Genomic DNA, 22,101 nt, shown 5'->3' on the forward strand with positions numbered 1-22,101 from the left:
CAATGAAAGCCTATGGGGGATTTTACCAATTTTGCACCCCTGTAACTCTGGTTTGCAGAGATGTAGGGACCCCATCTTTGGAATCCAAGTCTAACAATATGTCTTCTACCTGCATGAGACATTTCGTGAAATTCAGACGTTGCTAACGGCCATGGCTGAGATTTATGTACGTCAGCATAACTACCATTGAAATTGCCCAAATAAACAGGTTTTTGTGACCCTAGGCTATGACCTCTTTGGCCTAGGGGCCCGAAACTCACCAGTCATGTTCCCCCTAAGGGTCCCTACAATGCTAGAAAATTTGCCACTGCTGAGCAATTGCCCTTTGAAAAGATGTGAGATTTTGGAACTGTAAATAGGAGGCCCAATGAAAGCCTATGGGGGATTTTACCAAATTTGGAGCCCTGTAACTCTGGTTTGCAGAGATGTAGGGAACCCATCTTTGGAGCCCAAGTCTAACAATATATCTTCTACCTGCATGAGACATTTCGTGAGATTCAGACTTTGCTAACGGTCATTGCTGCGATTTATGTACGTCAGACTCGCCACCATTGAAATAGCCCAAATAAACAGGTTTTTGTGACCCTAGGCTATGACCTCTTTGGCCTAGGGGCCCGAAACTCACCAGTCATGTTCCCCCTAAGGGTCCCTACAATGCTAGAAAATTTGCCACTGCTGAGCAATTGCCCTTTGAAAAGATGTGAGATTTTGGAACTGTAAATAGGAGGCCCAATGAAAGCCTATGGGGGATTTTACCAAATTTGGAGCCCTGTAACTCTGGTTTGCAGAGATGTAGGGAACCCATCTTTGGAGCCCAAGTCTAACAATATGTCTTCTACCTGAATGAGACATTTCGTGAGATTCAGACGTTGTTAACGGCCATTGCTGCGATTTATGTGCGTCAGACTCGCCACCATTGAAATAGCCCAAATAAACAGGTTTTTGTGACCCTAGGCTATGACCTCTTCGGCCTAGGGGCCCAAAACTCACCAGTCATGTTCCCCCTAAGGGACCCTACAATGCTAGAAAATTTGCCACTGCTGAGCAATTGCCCTTTGAAACGATGTGAGATTTTGGAAAGTGAAATAGGGAGGCAATGAAAGCCTATGGGGGAGTTTACCAAATTTGGAGCCCTGTAATTCTGGTTTGCAGAGATGTAGGGAACCCATCTTTGGAGCCCAAGTCTAACAATATGTCTTCTAGGCTATGACCTCTTCGGCCTAGGACTGCATTGAACGCGACCCACGCATTGTGCGCATTCTGGACAACACCAATTACTGTTTATTGTTTATTGAACCTCTCATCTGTATTACATTTATGACTGCATGGCGACAAAATGCAAATTGCTATCCGCACGCTTCTTGTCCTCATGCAAGGCCTGGGTTGTTGTGTCTCAAAGAGTGGCCTTCTCCTCCTGCGCCGCCCTCCTCCTGTTCCATCACGTGTGCTGCTGCTGGGTTAGCGTTACCGGTCCCTTTTCCTGGAACCTCTTATCTGTATTACATTTATGACTGCATGCCGACAAAAAGCATGTTACCTGTGCAAAGAAAACAGACATTCCCCGCATTTAAAAGACAGTTTTCCCTTTGAAACTTTAAAATCGATTTTCTCAAAAACTATAAGCTCTTTTTGCTAAAAAATTTTTCCTCTTGTACCCACTCCCAAGGTGCACATACCCTGTAAATTTGGGGTATGTAGCATGTAAGGAGGCTTTACAAAGCACGAAAGTTCGGGTCCCCATTGACTTCCATTATGTTCGGAGTTCGGCTCGAACACCCGAACATCGCGGCCATGTTCGGCCTGTTCGCCCAACACTAGCCCATGCGCCACCAGCTATTACGCTCAAAAATAGCTGCCTCACTGCCTGCATTATTTTGAAAAAAAATGTAATTATTTTAGAGGTGTCCGGGTTGAAAACTGTGCTGTCCCAATTGTGTATTGGACACAATGTGGGCTTCACGACCACTGTCTGGAACCTCATGATGTTCATTTACGGCCCTGGAACCACCCCTAGGAACCAGGGCCTATTATGTCAGTCACATCACACTGCCTGACACACATTACTCCTCCTCCTGTAGCTGCATTGAGCTTCTGCTGTCTGTGTGCTGCTACCACTGCCAGGGAGAACAGAAGAAGAACTATTTTCTGCTGCCACCTGCCCACCCACTCTCCTACCGAGTAACGACCGACTATTACCACACACCACACTACAAATAGCTGCAAGCCTGCAACTACTTCCTCCTACTGCTCATGTCTGTGTTTTACCACCGCCAGGGTACACAGAAAAAGGCGCTGTGGCTTGCAATGTGCCACTACCTACCTATTATGCCATCAACACAAATATAACTATGGTGTTATTAACATAAAATATTTCCACAAATGAAGTGAAAAAAATATTACAAAAGAAAGGAAAACCAAGACACATAATATAATGATAGAGAAGAAGAGGGAGAAGAAGAAGAAGAAGAAGAAGAAGAAGAAGAAGAAGAAGAAGAAGAAGAAGAAGAAGAAGAAGAAGAAGAAGAAGAAGAAGAAGAAGAAGAAGAAGAAGAAGAAGAAGAAGAAGAAGAAGAAGAAGATATAGAAGAAGAAGATATAGAAGAAGAAGATATAGAAGATGAAGAAGATGAAGAAAATATAGAAGAAGAAGATATAGAAGAAGATGAAGAAGAAGATATAGAAGAAGATGAAGAAGAAGATATAGAAGAAGAAGATATAGAAGAAGAAGATATAGAAGAAGAAGAAGAAGAAGAAGAAGAAGAAGATATAGAAGAAGAAGAGGAAGAAGAAGATATAGAAGAAGAAGAAGATATAGAAGAAGAAGAAGATATAGAAGAAGAAGAGGAAGAAGAAGATATAGAAGAAGAAGAAGATATAGAAGAAGAAGAGGAAGAAGAAGATATAGAAGAAGAAGATATAGAAGAAGAAGAAAAAGAAGAAGATATAGAAGAAGAAGAAGATATAGAAGAAGAAGATGAAGACGACGTAAATGAAGACTTCCAACGTAAAACCATTTTGGACACACCTTCTCAGCCAAACACTTTTCATGAAGTTAATTTACTATTTTTGATACCTTTTTTTTATAACTACTACATCACCACCTAATCACTTGATGTTTTTCTTCATAAAAAAAGGTGGTTTCATGTATCATTGACCTCCAAACAAGTTTTACAAGCTATTTAAGGCCAGCTCGAATATTTTACTTGAATACAGACTCGGATAGTGACGTCGGATATCCGAGGTCGAATCGGATATTTGATTACATCGGATATTGAACTTCGAGTGAATTCGGATAGTTTACTATCCGAATTCGACCAAACTCGAATAGGATAATGAGGTATCCGATCAACACTGATGGTGAACATTTAATGCCTTACTTTTCAAAATGAAACCGTTTTGAATAAGGTAAATACCTTCTAGAACTGTCTGCAAACTGATTGATGTAGCAGCCCTGTGCTAAATGAATTCTATGAATTACTGATATGCTAGTGCTAACTATTGGTCACTTAGCTCAGACCCAAGTCTAAAGCCACAGGATGCAGATGGCCAGACCCAATTCCCTTTTTCCACTAAGGTTTCTCCTAGTAGATAATGTATCATCTTCTGTTTGAAATAACTTTTAAGCTCTCAGCAGTTTTTCTTGTTTGCTGGTGACTTAAAAGGCATTTCTTATTGATACAACGTGAAAACAACTATGAATTGGATCAGGCATACACAGTATTTTGTTACTGTAATTATTATTATTTTTCTTATCTGACTATGCAGACTAATGGAGCAGTGTCTAGTCTAAGTAGATCTTCTGGTCATTGTGAAGCAAAGATGCAGCAAGTACAGGCAGCTAGGGCTTTATTCTACAATTAAGCAAATCAGACAATGGCTTCAATTCATCAAGCATTACCGCATTCGGTAATGCTGAAAACAGCTGAGTTAATGGAGCACTTAAGAAAATGTTAATTCATCAAAGCAGTTACCGAATGAGAAGCTGAAATCACAGAGCAATGAGATAAATTACCGACTTGTGCTCAACACATGTCAGCAAATGTCAGTAAATGTTAATTCATCAAGGTTCCCACATTCGCTAGCACATTCGGTGTTTATCTCCAGCTCTCCCCTGTCGTTACAGGCTTCGAAAGCCTTCTGTGTGAATGTTTTCATGATTAACAGGAGCAGGCAGCCAATAGAAACAGCCCCTGTTCTCCTGCAAGTGCCGCTGATAGGTCACACAGGCTTCTCCACACACAAGCTTCCAGACCTCCCAGGCAGTGAGCAGAGATAACGGGACAAAAGATATCCCCAGATGTCCTTCGTGGTTTAACCCTTTGAGTCCCTGTTTGAATATACAAAGATGCATGTGGTGAAATCACCAAGCATGGCATTTGTAAAGTCTCCAGGAAGTTTATCTACGTTGTGGCAAAGAAGTAAAATGTTAAGAAACACTGATGGACAGATTCAGAGCAGCAGAGGCAGTATAAGTAACAGTAAATATAACACGTTTACATGTAAAGGGATGTCTGGATGCCTTCTATTGTTATCAGCTTGTAACAACACAGAGACATTCCAAGCTGCTCTGCACCACTCTGCCGATATCTAACAGCCTTTGATGAACTGAAGCCGTAGTACTTCGGTAACTTAACGAACCTCTACCACACATGGGAAAATATTGATGAATTAGCACAGTGAAGTGTAAAATACCGAATGCGGTATTTTAAGGACTGGGATTTTGTTATCGAACACCCTTTGATGAATTGAAGCCAATGAGATATAGAACTGTATGTTAACAAAGAAATCGTTAAAATGGCATTTATTTATTTTTTAATTATAAACATATAAGGATTAAGACTGGTGCATAAGGAATTGATAAGGCTTGGGGCTTTTTGTGTATTTTTTTGTTTTTTAAGACCCATTTTAACAACCTGACCCTGTATATGCACAATCTACAACAGAGTAAAAACAAATAAATTGTAATGGAACACACTGTAGGACCACTGCTAATGTATTTGATAACTGAGGTGTCAAATTGCCCACTAAGCAGTGCGTACCTTTGGCAATAAATGGAGAATTGTGCACAGGCATCCATGTTGCAGATGGATCTGGACACAACTTCTGATATGAATAACAAAAAACGTAGATTGCGGTTTCAGCATAAACTATCAGGCCGGTTTCACACTGCTGGCCTGCTCTGCTGGTGCGATGCAATCAGATGATCGCATCCCACCACAATCTTATTTGTACAGCCTCTATTAGGGCTGGTTCAGACGGACGCTTGCGGAGCGTTTACCGCAAGCGTTCGGACCGTCGCGGTAAACGCTCCCATTCAAGTGAATGAGAGCGTTTACACCAAGCTTTTGCGCGCTTTTACCCGAACGCGGCGTTCGGGTCCCGATTTTCGCGAGCGTTCGGGCTGCCCCTGGAAGCAACATGTAGCTTCCAGGGAGCGGCCAACCGCGACGGCTAATGTTCCCCTACGGGAAAAAAAAAAACCGCAACAGCATCACGACGCGACCGAAGGCTACTGAAAGCCTGACCGCTCAGCCGCCGCAACGCCCCCAGACGCGACGCTACGCAGACGTCCGTCTGAACCAGCCCTTACTCTTTCCCGTTTAGACTCTCCCTACATTTCTTCTTCTCCGTTTATCTATTTTTGTGCCCATCCCACTTTTCTACCTATGTGATTTGGTTTCACCCACACACCAATGCAGTTAATGCTGCATTTTTCCTGTGCTGGTGTTTGGATTAAGTGAATTTGAGTGCAAGAAAATCGCATAGTTAATGCGTTGCTGTGTGATTTTCTTACGATACAGTAATTTAAAATGTTTTCCCAGTCAGGAATCACAAGCGCATTCACACAGTAAAACTCGCCCAAATATGCCGCATTGCATTACAATGTGCACAGTGTGAATAGATTACTATCAAGATCCCATTGCAAAAGTGCATTTCTATAGTGATTGCAAATTTAAGCGGAAAAAAAATAAAATAAACTATATGTAGAGTTTAGAGGAGGAAATCACGTTAGACAAAAAAAGCCCTTCATTTTTGTGAGTATTCTAACCCATGAACCTGTTACTCAAGCAATTAAGACAGCTGCTGAAAAGCAGAAAAAATGTAGATCTTTTATCACACCTTGTGGCAGGAAAAGGCTCTGAACAATTGAAGGGCTCCTTTTCAAGTTGTTTTATTCTTTCTAAAAAGCTTGTGTAAGGCATTACCCAGAGGTACAGCATGTTATAAAGCATTTGGTGCTTGAGGGATTCACAGGCTTGCCAATGAAAGACACTCTGTTTATTAGCAAGATATTGTATTGTATGGGAAGCCTAATATGAAAGAACATAAAAAAATGACGCATAAAGCAGGATAGCTTTCATACATTTGTCCTTCTATTTTTAAAATCTAGGCATTTCAAAAACAGTTCCTATGAGAATTTCTGAACCAGAGAATATGTTTCTGTGGACTAATTAGCGGAGAAGAAAGACTCAGAAAATAATAATAAAGATAACTGTGTCTACCCACAACATTTTAAAATGTATGCAGTTATTAATGTGTTCTATAAAAGTCTGAAAATATGGTACCTCCGCTGATAATGAACTGGAAGGATACTCTCTGTTATATACTGCATGCCGTATTTTGGTTTAAAACTAAGGTAAATAAAGCAATAGTTGTTTGAGAAATATATTATAAATTAGCGCCCAATAGCCCAGAAGTTAGTCATTGAAATGTTTTTTTGCATGTCATTTTTGTTTGACCACTAGATGTCCTTTCACTCTCTGTCTCTTTGAAGCCATGATTTTTGCTTACGGGCACTCTGATTGGTTCAGGGATGGATTCTTCCCTTTCTCCAATCACGGCCCTGCGGGTCCCGATAGGCGCACTAGTGGGCGTAAGCATTCGCAAATGGTAGCGGCTGCGAGGGGGACGTTTTAAAACGTCCGTTGGTCCATTAACAGGGACGGCCGGTGGGTCGGGTAGTGGTTAAATCATTTTAACACTTTATTTAAATACTAGTAAAAAGGCCTGCTCGTTAAAAAACGGGCGCTAGGTCACAGCCGCTACTCCCCGCAATGCGCGCACATACACGTCCCGCTTGCTCATTCCCCACCACTGTCTGAAGTATATGCACACAAGGAGCTGCTTGCTTGGCAGTTGGAAAAAGCTGTTAATTTCCACAATGCAATGAGAACCTCACACAGCAAACTGTCAGATCCGGCCCTGTGTCCTAACTGCCCTGGCTGCGCACATGCTCAGTACAAAAAAGTCAGGGACACACAACCATTCAGTTGATGACGCAGGAAGACCTGCATTTTATTGTATAGGATAGGATGTTCTGAAGTAACAAGGAACGTTCATAACACTCTACCCCCAAACATCATACCAGTCGGTGCAGGATCAGGCAAGCCAGGCCATCACAAGATGAATGGACAAAGAGGGATCCGCAGACCAGACCAGGTTGAAGTAAAAAGGCTGATAAGTTTATTCGAAAAAAATCCACAGACAATGCAATAAAATCACAGGATCAACTCAGGCGTATCGGGCCTACCATCTGCCCTTAATCGTAGTAAGGGCAGATGGTAGGCCCGATGCGGTTAAGGGCAGATGGTAGGCCCGAAGATTTTTTCGAATAAACTTATCAGCCTTTTTACTTCAACCTGGTCTGGTCTGCGGATCCCTCTTTGTCCATGTTCTGAAGTAACACACACACAATCTTGTTTAGGTTTCATAATTGCTGGTTATTGGTTCAAGAGGTTCAGGCTTTCCTATGCTTTCTGCTTATGTCACCAGCGATACAAATTACCCACCTATTCAGTAAAGTTGCTGTCCAAAGATGCCAATCAAACATTTGAACAGGCTAACTAAATTGCCATAAACCAGACTGACAGTTACAGAGAGAGTTCAGGGAATATTAATGATGGCGCTAAATATATTTAAAGAAAAAAGACTCAATCACAAATGGTATTCTAATGTTGCACCAGTTTTAATAGAACTTGGTGGAGATCTTCTCTAAGAATAAAAAAAGAAGTGGGTAGCCACACACATAGATACACACACATGCACTCCCATGTACTGTATACACATACACATACTGTATGTATCACTCGCGTATCACTCCTATCACATATGTACGTAAACAGTTATGTACACACACGCGCACACACGCACGTACGCACGCACGCACACACACTATTGGAATAAACCTGTATGGGCATGGCCTTCTCTTTCCTACACCTTGGTGTTATTGTACTGACCATGCAGTTTTATGTTTACACTGTGCAAGTATGCTACAGTTGTATATACGGTAATATATATATATATATATATATATATATGTATATTAAATTATCCATTCTTGTCAAATATGTATACCGTGAGTGATATATCAGATAGTATTTTCGCAAACAGGAGCACATAAATAATGCTTACATTATGAAACCCGAGTGATCTTTAAAAGAAAGATCCCGTTTTAATAAAAAAGCCCAAAACTTACTGTAACTAGCATTCTGCTTTATACTGTACTTGACTGTAGGTCAGATACAGATCTCCAGCTCAAAAACAAATCTTTCATCCGACCATTATTCACTCAGGACACAACTAAAATGTTGCATACAGTCAAAAGTGGCGCCTGGAAAAAATGGCGCATGGTGATTAAAACGCTATTTAGCGTTTTAACCTAATTGCTAAATACCGTTTTGATTTGTTTCAGCATATATAGTTATCCTACATTTAGGAGAATGGTATTTATGACACGATAAATACCGTTTTCATATTGTTACCGTGGGGTCAGGATGCGGTGCGTACATCCAAAAGATGTAATCTGGATGTCGGAAACTTTTGCAGTCTCGCTGTCAGCGTTATTAACACGGCACACTTGACTCTGGCTGCCCTGCGGTGTTTGCGGTGGAATTTTAACACTAGATGGTGCTGTTGAACATAGAGGACAGTGAGAATATTTAACTATTCTTACACAGCATCAAAGAGTAAAGAAGCTGTAGCCTAGTGGTAAAGCGCTTGGCTAGGAAGAAAATTTTGCTAGTTCGAATCTGCTCAACATTAATTTTTTTCTTCTTCTTTCTTTAAATTGATAAAGATGTGCTGCTATCAATAAAGTGCTAAAAGGTTAGTTTAAAATACTTTTTTTATGAAGTAAAATATTTATGCTGTAAATATCCCAGCTGCAGAACGTATAATGGAAGGTTAAAAACGAAGTGGGAGCACGGCATATAGATGAGAGAAAAGGAATTAGAAGCCTTTGACTGATCACTACTTCTATTTTTTTGTCAGTTTGCAGCCAGTAAGTCCTTGTCTCTTATCTTTATTCTGTGCTTCCACTTCGTTTTTAACCTTGCATACGTTCTGCAGCTGGGATATTTTGAACACAAAATTTCATAAGAAAACTATTTTTAAACATATCTTTTATTACTTCATAAATAGCAGCGCATCTTTATCAATTAAAGAAAAAAAAAAGTAACATTGAGTAGATTCGAACCAGCAAAAGTAACTCCAAAGCCAATTCCTTACCACTGTGCTAACACCAACACTGCTTTGAGCTCTCAATCTCCCTGCACTATAATGTCTTCTTTTCAGCATGATTACAGCTATGCCCAAAACGTTAAATTGCGTTTTATAGTAAATTGAATGATGGCGCCATAATGGTCAGGCGGGGCTGTGCGCCATTTTTTCCTGCTCCCAAAATTTTAGTAATGTACAGTAATATGATATTATTAATAGCTGGTTTGGACTAATGTAATATATTGCTTTGTGGACTACCAAATAAACGACTGGCACCCCTCCAATCTGTACTGAACTCGGCTGCTTGACTCATTCCTCTCTCCTCGCTCTTCCTCTGCTGCACCTCTCTGCCAAGCTCTCCATTCGCTGCCGATTACCAAGAGAATCTAATTTAAAGTCCGTCCTAACCCTAACCTACGAAGCTCTCTACAGTCTCTCTCCCCTATACATGTCCTCATTTGTTTCCAGATACCAACCAAACGGCAATCTCAGATCTGCACATGAGCTTATTTTGCTCCAACCTTTGATATCTATCCCTCAAAACTCACTTTTACGACAAGTATTTGCTATTACTTAGACCATTCCTCCTTCAACCCCTGGCCAAGTTGTACTCCTTAGTATTGATGTTGCGAACATCAAATTTTCGGTTTGTGAACACAAACGCGATTCTTCCGCAAAAGTTTGCGAACGGGCAAACTGTCAGAGACTTTAATGGGCAGGCGAATTTAAATCTATAGAGACTGTCTCTGGCCACAAAAGTGATGAAAAAGTTGTTTAAAAAGGCCTAACACCTGAACAGTGGCATGCCAGGGGGGACCCATGGCAAAAGTCCCATAAAAAATGACGCAGTTGATGCGGAGTCGTGTTTTAATCTCTTAAGGGCAGAAATCCCATTGCAATCCTAAATTTGTGGAAATAACTGCTTTAAAACATCCGGGGTGTGAACAGGGCGATAAGGTAATGTAAGGGTTAGGTCCAGTTTACGCTGACAGTTTAACGCGCCGCAAACAACCGCAAAGAGCTTTAGTGATAACATCCGGTGAGCAAATCATTGTTTTTACTAGTTGACACCTCCAGCACATAAATGTTAGTCCTCTCGGTGGCACTCTTTGTGTAGTGGTGTGTAGTGGCTGCTGACCTGACTCCAACAACTACCATGTGCTGGACACTGCAATATAACAATAGCAAGAAAAAGAAAAACAACCCTTAGAAGGGCGATTGGGTGAACTACTGTAGCAATAAGCACTGCCTGCAACTGTCTACAACAGCTAAATTGCACTGTGTGGGCACACTGAACAACAATATCACAAGAACAAAACATAGCCCTTAGAAGGGCTCTTGGGGTTATATAGATGGTGAATTGGTACTGAAGCAGCAAGAAACTCCACTGGGGACACAGAACACAGGTCTAGCTACCGCTTTCCCTATCTGCAGCACAGGTCTCTCTTCCTAAACTGTATCACACAGCACACAGGCTGAGTGTAAAATGGCTGCCGTGCTGGGGTTTAATGGGGGTGGGGGAGGTGGTCCAGGAGGAGGGGGTGGTCCAGGAGGGGGGAGGGATAGCTGATTGACTGCCATGTGCCTGCTGACTCTGGGGTGAGGGTTCAAATGTTGGCTCCATGATGATGTATAGGGGCCAAGTAGAATACGCCATGTGTTCACCTGCCGACACAAATACGAACACTCGATGTTTGCTGGGAATTGTCCACCGGCAAACAGTTCGTGCCATCTCTACTCCTTACTAGATAACCTAAAAACACACTGCCTGTATGAATACTGTATACTTCCACTGTCAACAGTGGCGTAGCTAAAGAGCTGTGGGCCCCAGTGCAAGTTTTACATGGGGCCCCCCCAAGCACTCTATACATAACAATTGATACAGCGCACCAAAACCTGCCAAGGACAACCCCAGTGTCAGAGGTGCAAGAAGGGAATGGGGAACAGTGTGTTAAGGATTACTACTATTCAAAGCATCTATAGAAGTGATTATTACCAGCACAGGACCAATAGAGAGCTAATACTGTGATAGAGGGTGGACCCTTCGGGGCCCCTCTGGCCCAAGGGCCCCGATGCGGTCGCTACCTCTGCACCCCCTATTGCTACGCCCCTGCTTCCACACCTCGTATTCCCTACCATTTCTTTAGATTGTAAGCTTGCAAGGGCAGGGCTCTCTCACCCTTTTGTGTCTGGAATTTGTTATTCATTCTTTAGCTTGCACTTGTTACTGTAATTACCAATTCTGTATTTTGTGCCAGTGTCCGTATTTGATGTATATCATTGTCTGTATTATTATATATCCAGTATTTTTTTTCTTACTTTGTATAGTGCCACGGAATATGTTGGCACTTTATAAATCAATAACAATAATACTTCTACATTACAAGTTTCAATGTTCAATATAACACATTATATAAAGGGATTCAAATGTAATAAGAGCCTTAGGCTGCCAACTGGAACTATATAAATAATAATAATAATAATAATAATAATAATAATAATAATAATAACTTGTAAACATTCTTGAAGGTGGCAAAGTCAATTTGATTTAGCACTCCTAAGATGCTGCCCTTCAGCATAACACATTGGGCATGATTCACAATGCTTTTTCACCTATTTTCCTCTGTTTTCACCTTATCTATGTTACTTTTTTAAGCTCCCTAAGAGCAAAAATATAATATAATTAAGGCAAGAAAAAGTGATATTTAAATGAAGTTAACTAGGAACAACTTACTTTGAGTGATTATTTTGCTTGTAAATGTGCTGAAAGTATATTTTTTATCAAGTGAGTGATAAATAAGTCACTTATGAGAAGTTTTGTGAATAGAGCCCATAGTGTGACATTGATATTCTGGGGACAAGGAAGCAAAATTATATTTCACAGCTCTAACTGGTTACCGCACCACAGGCAGTATATCTACGCCGTGCAGGACTTCATCTTAAGTCCCAGGGACGTAGATATTAGTCTATTGCCATGTTCTCTGCTGTGCGTTCTCCCGTTTGCTCCCATGCGCGGTTCTCATCTCCACCCATTAGTGCACAGGTTAGTGGATGGGAACACAGTTCCCATTCACCCATCTAAGTGCCTGGGATCAATGAACACCGGCATCAATAAGATGCTATGTTCAATGACAAAAGTGAAAGTATAGCATGCACACGTTACTTTTTGTACAATGTGTGTGAAGTAAAAAGTAAATAATCAGAATAAAGTGTGGGTGAAATCTACAAATAATAATAATGATACTAAAATACATATAAAAAAATGCATATAATACCCCATCAATTACTCCTTACTCATCCTCCCATAATTACCAAAATAAAACACTTAACACTTAAGTGACATTTACAAAATATATAAATCGCTACCTTAGGGACTAAACTTTTTTAATATGTATGTGAAGAGTGTATATTACTTTTTTGTTGTTGCAAATAAAGACTTGTAATCAGTGACGGACAGAAACCTGAAAAAATACACCAATACACCTTTAATTCCAAATAAAATAGTATTGCCATACATTGTGATAGGGACAAAATGTAAACGGTGTTAAAACCCGGGACAAATGGGCAAATGAAATACGTAGGTTTTAATTACAGCAGCATGTATTATTTTAAAACTATAATGGTTGAAAACTGAAAAATAATTATTTTTTTCCCCCTTTTTAGGTATGATTTCCATTAAAATGCATGAAGAATAAAATAATTCTTAACATAATGTACCACCCAAAGAAAGCATAATTGGTGGCAAAAAAAAACAAGGTATAGATCATTCTGTTGTGATAAGTAGTTCTTAGGGTTATTGGCGAATAAATGGGAGGAGTGTTGTAAGGTGAAAATTGCTTTGGTCCTTAAGGAGAAAAAACACTTAGGGCCATATCGTATTCAAGGTGATAAGTAGCTTGCAGATACGAGCTACTTATCACCTTGCCATCGTGCGAGGATTACCGGCAAATCCTATTGCCCATATCCTTCGCGCGATCGTTAGGGAGCATTACTCAGGCGAAAGCCTGAGCGATGCTCCCTTTTACAGAGCGATGGGGAGTGAGGTTTACGCTGTGGTGCTGTCCATCAGCACCACGGCCTCACTCCCCACACATGCGCACTCGCCCGCTGAACATCGCCGCCATCTTCCGCCGCAGCATCTGGGGGTCTCCTTTAATAAGGAGACCCCCAGAGCTCCCCGTCGGGTCGCCGCACAGTTTAGAAGCCCCCGCGCAGCTCTGCAAAGGCTCCCCTGTCATACGTACTGCCGCCGATCACCCGACGCCTCTCGCCGCACAATCCATCACGTAATTACAGTGTATCTAACACTGTAATTACTGTCCGCATAGAAGGAGCCCGGGCAAAGCATCTTTGAATCTGCAGCCGGGCTCCCCATTGGTCCGCTGTCTGAGCTAACGTGCGTTAGCTAGTTTAGACCTGCTTTTTGAAGGTCTAAGCTAACGCTCACCGCTTCCCGGAGACATGATAAGGGTAATTGGATTCGTGGTAAGAACTCGCTGGGCGATTATATCGCCCAAGCGAGTTCTTTTCCGCCTGGAGGGGTCTAAAGTTTAATTAGATTAGGCGATGCCCCCATCGCCTAAGTTAAGAACTCCAGCAATAGAATATGGCCCCTAGTGATTAACTAGTTAAACCCCTTGGGCTCCGTTCACAGTGGTACATTGCAGTGCAGTTTAACGCTGTGCGGCACTGGTCACAAGGAGCACAATGGTCACTGCGAACACAGTCTAAAAGTAGAGGTCCAAAAGATATTATACCAGATTGATATATTCCAGTCTACAGAAAATGTATCAGGAAAAAAAGTCTTTCTCTCCACAGTCCAATTCCACAAAATAGAACAGGAGAAGTGGAAAATATGAACTGATGGCGGAGACAGGTGACCCTTTAAGCCATTTAGTTTGTTATTTTCAGGGTTATTAGAACTTTACAAGTGTACCGTATATTTTAAGTTCACTTGGAAATAGTCACTTGGTATTCCACCTTAAAGTCTAACCAATCTTTGTGCAGTCTTATTTAGGTAGGACCTCATTGAACATAGAACTAATTTATTTGTACAGTCACTTTGGAAGGTGTATGCCAAAATAAATGCACACAACTTTTTGCTACGCATTTTTCATGTTATAATTGTCCAAAATTAACAAACTGATCTGTACAAGGTGGTAGAAATATTGTTATCATAACAGAGTTTGAAGGATATTTTAAAAGGCATACAGCAAAGTGAGAAACAGGTTATATGATGCCAGTTGTGGGTAATTTAGTTATTTATAAGCTTTTTTTCCCCTTTTTTGCTGTAAAGGTTAATAACTTATAAAAAATCCCAAACATTGTGTGTGGTTGTGATTAAAAACATTTGACAGCAGGGAAGGGTTCAGTAGGTCATCATTACTCTGTATGGGAGCAAAATATCTAAACAGCAGCAATAAACTCCAGTAGGGTTGTTTAATTTTCAAATCAACATTTTTCACCCTTAGGCCATGGACCCACTACTATCACAATCGCTAGTACTTTGTGCTTTTATAAGCGATTTAAGGTGCATTTTCCAGTGACTTAGGTATTGTATTGAGCCCAAATGCTCACAAAATGCTGCATGCCCTGCGATTAAAATTTCCAAAATCCCAATTGCTCCAGTGGGCTCAACACTATAGACTTACATTAGCAAACCTTTTTTTTTAAAGCATCAGCTATTGTCAGAACTTCAAAATCACACAAAAAAACCCCACTTTTTTCAGTGTTAAAGGTGTACAGAAGCGGCCAACCTCGCCAGGTCGCCGGCTGCTACGGAGGGGATCCTGGGACAATAGCTGGGAGCAGAGCTGTGGCGAGGGACAAATAGGCTGCATCGGAGGGAGCAGGGGTGGCGAGCTTTAGATAATTTTGGCCTAACTCAGGTGATAAAATTAAAGCTAACTAGTTCAGCAATGATAGGAACCAAATGTAAACATCACAAACAGAACTCAGAGGCTTTTGAGAAGAGCAGATTGTCCGAATGATGGTGCTATTACGTTAGAAAAGTTACCTACAGCTGTGCTTGGCTAGTTTTCTGGCATTGTTTTGCTAGCAAGCTGTTCCTGTGTGGACAGATCACAGACAAATCATTCCAGCCCCCAGCCTGTGTCTGACGATACTAAAAGCAAGGGGAGGGGGAAGAGGCAGGAGGGAGAAAAACACTGTGTGTGTAATTCCTTATCTTAGTAGCTTAACATTGCTAGAGACTAGATTTTGTATTTTACAGACAGGAAGTTTTGAATCAGAATTATTATCATGATTAAAAACTTCCTGTCTGCAAAATACAAGCTCTAGTTTATTGGCTTTCAGGTTGTAAGACTTCTTCAGACTCTCTTCCTGTTGACTGACAATGTTGGAACATAAAATCAGGAGAGATATTTTTTTGAAAATATAAGTGTCATCCAGATACATTAATTGCAAGGGATCTATACTGTCTACTTCACGCTGCTGGAGCCTGGAAACAGTTAACTTTATGTACTGCGCAAGTGGGAGACTTGTGCACAGTGATTCTCGGGGGGGGGGGGGGGGGGGGCAATGCCCTAGCATGCCCCAGTGTAGCACCGCCTATGGAAGGAAGCCCCAGGTAAGTACCGTATTTTTCGGACTATAAGACGCTCCGGACTATAAGACGCACCTAGGTTTAGAGGGCAAAAATCAGGAAGAAAAAAAAAAAACTAAATCTAGGTGCGTCCATGGTCCAAGAGTATCTTACAGACCTTTAACCTCCTCCCAAGATGTCTATCTGAGATGCACTTCCAAGCTATACTATCCACTGCTGCCCCCACCAATTACAATATCCCTTGATAACCCCACCTTAGCTACACTACACTAACCCCTGATATCCCCACCCAGCTACACTACTTCAATACACAGACCCCTGCCCCCGACAACCTAGTTACACTAACTAATTACTACAATGAAACTGAGCTCTCACCCATCAATGAGGTTCATGGTGAGGCTGTAGCCGTGTGATCCAATGTTTTCCTGTGTGGCATAGCAGCAGCCGCTGCAAGATCTGCAATGCCTGTCCGTCTTGTATATTGTCCCCTGAGCAGTGGCAGGATCTGTGTTCAGAACTCCCCGGGCGGCATAGCAGCAGCCGCTGCAATGATCTGTAATTCCTGGGTCATATCTTGCAGCTTGTTCCCCGAGTGAAAGCAGCAGCGCGATCGGTATTTACAACTTCCCGGGCGGCATGGCAGTAGCACTTGTAGATCGGTAATGCAGGTCCCCGCTGTGGCTTTTTGTCCATTCATCAGCCCGGCGTCACTGTAACCCGGGCAGATCGGGATACTTCAGCCGCGGCGCTCGCAGTGTCCATCAGAGGCCACCATACTGCCTTGTCTATTGGCCCCTCTCATGACCTGCGGCGCACGTGCGCCGGGGTCATGGGGTCAACCAATGAGCAAGGCAGTATGGTGGCCTCTGATGGACACTGCGAGCGCCGCGGCTGAAGTATCCCGATCTGCCCGGGTTACAGTGACGCCGGGCTGATGAATGGACAAAAAGCCACAGCGGGTACCTGCATTACCGATCTACAAGTGCTACTGCCATGCCGCCCGGGAAGTTGTAAATACCGATCGCGCTGCTGCTTTCACTCGGGGAACAAGCTGCAAGATATGACCCAGGAATTACAGATCATTGCAGCGGCTGCTGCTATGCCGCCCGGGGAGTTCTGAACACAGATCCTGCCGCTGCTCAGGGGACAAGATACAAGACGGACAGGCATATGCAGAGGCTGCTGCTATGCCGCACACACCACCGGATCATGCTGCTTGCCGCTGATACAAGCGCCCGGACAGGTACTTTGTAACATTCGGACTATAAGACGCAGTAACTTTTTCTCCCCACTTTTGGGGGACAAAAAGTGCGTCTTATAGTCCGAAAAATACGGTAGATTTTTTTTTTTTAAGATGTTTCCTTTATAACCAAAAAAAAAAAGAAAACATTTTGAGGGAAACCAGAAAAGTCCTATTTAGTTATTTTTAGATCTATAAATAAAATGTTTCTTCTTGTCAGTTTGTTTCACTTTATACACATAATATAATGACCGGTAAGTGTCATTTTAAAAATAGATTCAGGTTACCATTTGCTTGAATTGTCATGACATCCCGGATCAGATCGATTGAAGGCTGTATAAGACATAATTTTGTTTCTTGCTTCTGACTGAGACATACTCCATTTTCATTCACAATCATCCAGTTCCTATCATACAGCAGTCCCCGTTCTTCCACAGGCCAGTGAGAGACCTGGCCAAAGTAAATGTATTTAAAATATATTTAAAGATATAATAAAAATAATAAGTAGACAGAGGAAACAATTATTTTCCTAAATAAATAAAAAAACACAGTTCAAATTACAGTTTGGCCAAGAGCAAACATGAATGATTCAGTAATGTTAGAATTACTAAAGGTGACACTTACATTAAAACATGTAAATATGCATGATAAATATACATGTCGGGGGTAATACTCTTTTTATGCATAATAATGTCAATATTATTTGGTTATATCTGCAACTGTCCTCATTCCAGTGACAATTGGGCTCCTCTCCGTACACAACCGCTGCCAGCTTCTCTGTACCGAATGGACGGGGTTGCGGCTTGATGAGGCCATCAAGCCATGGCTTGACCCATTCGGCATAGCAAGGCTGAAATCAGTAGTGTATTTATTATTTCTATCTGTATTTATTATTTCACGATCTTCTCCTGACGACGCCCCCTAAAGGGGTGAAACAATTGTTGAGAGCACTGTATATATGTATTACACTTATGCACCCACTGTTTATTTGATACCCCAGTATCCCTTCTGTAAAGGGTAGTTACCTATACTTTTGACCCCTATGGGGTCTCCTGTTTCTGGCTACCTGCAGATATGACCTTTGTCTGACATACAATTACCCCAATACCAGGGGGACTCGCACCCAGGTTGCAGCTAAACGTTGTGAATGTTATAGGTTACAATATTCAATTAGAGGAACACAAAATCACCATATAAGTCTCTTTGGTAACACTGAGGAAGAGATAGCGACACCCCACTGTACCAAGTCGATCAGTGGGGGGGGGGGGGGGATCAGCAAAGACTCTTGTTCCTTAGTAGACGCATTACCATAGACTAACCATATGGTTTCTTATTCCTCATAATTTTGTACAGTAATTTCCTCACAAATCATGGTGATAGAATTGCAGATTTATGTGTGGGACAAGTTAAAAGGCAACCCCTGTTTTTAGGTACATATGGTCAAGCCCTTTGGGCAAAGTGTAATCATTAAGTTATTACCAGTACCCCCATTCGGTAGTGTGGCACGTTTTTCATATCATCCTATTGAACAAGGTGCACCAAACACCTAGAGAGTATTCTGTGGTTTAGCGTATGGCTTATTTGTCAGCCGAACTCCCCATCATAGACTCCCTGACGAAAGGGAGAATATATCAGAAGAAACTGTAACTGAAATAGATGGCGAGATCGTGGAAAGCACATAGATATTAAACAGGGTTTTAAAGAAATATTCAAAACATATAAAGAATACACCAGATCATCCTGGGAAATTGCAAGTTTTGATGTATATCTTGATGAACGCATTACCGTTAGAGGTCTGAGAAATCTAATAAAACCCCACTCACATACTGAAGAAGTAGAATTTATGAAGGGGTAGTAAGATTTAAAAACAAAACAAACCCTGGTACAGATGCAATACCTGAGAGACTTTGAGAGCAAATTTCTAGAAAAAACAAAAATAAAACTTAAGGAACAACAGAAATTGATATTAGATGCATCTGGACATCCCGATTTCGATCGTCTGGAAGCCAAACTAGAATCAAAAATTAATTTATAAAGGGAAGAAATCAAATCCAGGAAACAACGCAAAATTCAGAGAGACTGTGACATTTTCAAACAGAATAAAATTAAACTCTTGGGCTGCGAACAAAAACCCTACAGCTAACAGGGAAGAATCACAGCCAGAGAGTGAAGTACAATCCGATACGGAATCTGAATCATCAGTAAAAACACATAGACACACGAATAGAAGGAGCTCCCCTCCAAGAAACCAGGGTGTTTTCAATAAACATAAAAAAAAAAAGAAAAACAGGAGAAACACCCTTGAATCCCAACCCCTTCCTGAGAAAAATCAAGGTGTTCGTTTTTTTAGAACAAACCATAAACACCCCAGCGAGTGGGCCCAAAGGAAAAAACTCCACTCAGACACTGACTTTGAGCAACAGGGACAGATGGGGCTACACAGGGGAGAGGAGGGGAAGGACCACACATCAGTGGTAGAGAAAGAAGAGATAACCATTGAGGGGGATTCCCACACTGTCTTAAAAGTTATGAATTTATATGATGAACCAATAAATGAGACACAGATTGAGGTATTAAAGAAGGGTTTATCATTTGTTCCCAAGATTTGTTCACCTTCGAATAGGGAAAGGATTTTTTTGCCAGGCATTAATCAAAACACATGAAACTCAGTTGGCAAAGGATAATAAGGCTGATCCTAATCCTTGAAGCGGGTTTTTTCTTCTAGAAATATTTAGCCTCATCTATGACTGATCTGATACTTTATGATTCATGCTGCCATGTTTTAACTGTGTTATATACACTGGAAATGCTGGTTTATTTTATGTGTTGTTCGCATGTTATTATGTAACTGGAGGTATCCTGTTTTGTCCCACTGGAACTTATCTTTCTGTTCGTAAATTTATAATCTGACTTTTTGTCAGTAAAAGTATTTGAAACGAAAGCATTGTAGTGTGTACGGTTGTGTGTACAAGTGTACGGTTAATACTGGAAATTGTTATAGAGAAGTGCTGTGTGATTAAATAGTCAAAATATGCAGGTTGCAAGCAGTACAGGCAAACACTGTACAGAGTCCTTTGGTACTGTAAACAAAGAAAGTGATAGGCCAGTATTTTAAAACAGGGCCAATATGAGTGATTTACTGTATGCTTACTGTTTACTGATCATGGTCGGACATTTTAAACACACTGACACTTTAAAGAATGTTCCTGAGGAGATAAGCTATTACTGTAATTCCAGTAAATTCCCTCCCAATTGCCAGGTAAATGAACTGCCTCAGCTGTCTCTCTTATGTTTGGTGACACAGATATTTTGCATTTGTATAATTAGGAATAATTCTCAGTGGGTAGTAGCTGTGAAAGCGCTGGGTAATGACATACTATATCTCAGATTGCAGACGCTGCTGTCAGAATGTCCTTTTTCTTGTTGTAGTGGAGCTGCCAAATCATGTAGGCTAATACTAAACCTTTCTTAATATAGTATCGTTTTCATAAAACAGAATGCAAAATGAAGCCATCCTCTTGCAACTGTAATTTATAATACAGTTTCAGACTGCAACAACGTGCCTAACTGGCAGAAGAGTCATTCTTGTTAACCTGAGAAATATGTGCACTTTTATTCACTAAAATGTATTTGTCAGTAATCAAAACAGCAGCCGAGTCAGCACTATTGCGTGCAATTCACAGAGAACCGATATGAGAGTTCTGCCATTAAACCCTGGCCCTCCTCTCCCCATTCCAGCAGCCTGTACCTGAATGTATTTTAATCTAACAGCATGTGGAAGGAATTTAATATACATGACGATAACCGGAAATTACAAGTCGTAGAGATTAATAAAAAATCTATATAAGCCTCTGCACCATCTAAACACTGAATAAAAATGTCCAGTTTTTCAAGTTACATACACATATTAGCTTACACCCATTCTTCGATCATTGATAGAGATTAGTGCTTACTATAGAGATGAATAAACACTGTAAACAGAATATACCATGATAAATTATTCCTCCAGATTCACAAAATCCAGATCATTCTGCTAACATTCAATTTTTAAAGCTTACCGTTTACCGGAAATGTATCTCTACATATGTTTATAAAAGTGCAGAAGCAGGCGTTTTTTAAACATGTGTTTATACAATTTCTTCTCTATCAATTTTCTGGGGAATTCTTATGTGTTCTTGGTTGCTTTGCATTAAGAAAACACTTGAGGGAGACAGATGGGTATGGAGACACAGAGGCAATTGTAAGGTGGATGGTAATTGAGAATGTTTTGTCTGCTTTTAACTACTCTGGATTGAGATGGCCCTGCATGTTTTAAGTACAGGAAGGATTTTTCAGACACATTAATTTCAAAAGTTGTGGTTGAAGTCTCTCGTTATAGTATCAGTACGGATTGATGTGGTGATGAGAAGGGCCTGCTTGGTGGAATGGCTTAAAGGGAACCAGAGGTCAGAGGGATATGGAGGCTGACATGTTGATTTCATTTTAAATAATCCACATTGTCTGTCTTGCTGATCCTCTGCCTTTAATACTTTAAGCCATAGACCAGTGATGGCTAACCTTGGCACTCCAGCTGTGACAAAACTACCAATCCCATCATGCCTCTGTCTCCCTGAGTTATGCTTAAAGCTGTCAGAGTATTGCAATGCCTCATGGAACTTGTAGTTCCACCACAGCTGGAGTGCCAAGGTTAGCCATCACTGCCATGGACCCTGAACAAGCATGCAGAGGTCTATGACAAATCTGTCAAGATTAGCTGCATGCTTGTTTCAGGTGTGTGATTTAGACCTTACTGACCAGA

The 22,101-nt window shown here is 41.2% G+C and overlaps 1 protein-coding gene across 1 annotated transcript in view; it reads right to left on the reverse strand.

Moving 5' to 3' along the window:
- The window catches only part of MOCOS (molybdenum cofactor sulfurase), a 424,598-nt gene that overhangs the window by 59,375 nt on the left and 343,122 nt on the right, over positions 1-22,101 (reverse strand). Inside the window, exon 9 of the mRNA XM_068236674.1 lies at positions 17,591-17,753. Coding sequence (XP_068092775.1) covers positions 17,591-17,753 — 163 coding nt within the window. The remainder of the gene's footprint in view (positions 1-17,590; positions 17,754-22,101) is intronic.

The sequence above is a fragment of the Hyperolius riggenbachi genome, chromosome 5, assembly GCF_040937935.1.
Source record: "Hyperolius riggenbachi isolate aHypRig1 chromosome 5, aHypRig1.pri, whole genome shotgun sequence".
NCBI classification, from domain to species: Eukaryota; Metazoa; Chordata; class Amphibia; order Anura; family Hyperoliidae; genus Hyperolius; species Hyperolius riggenbachi.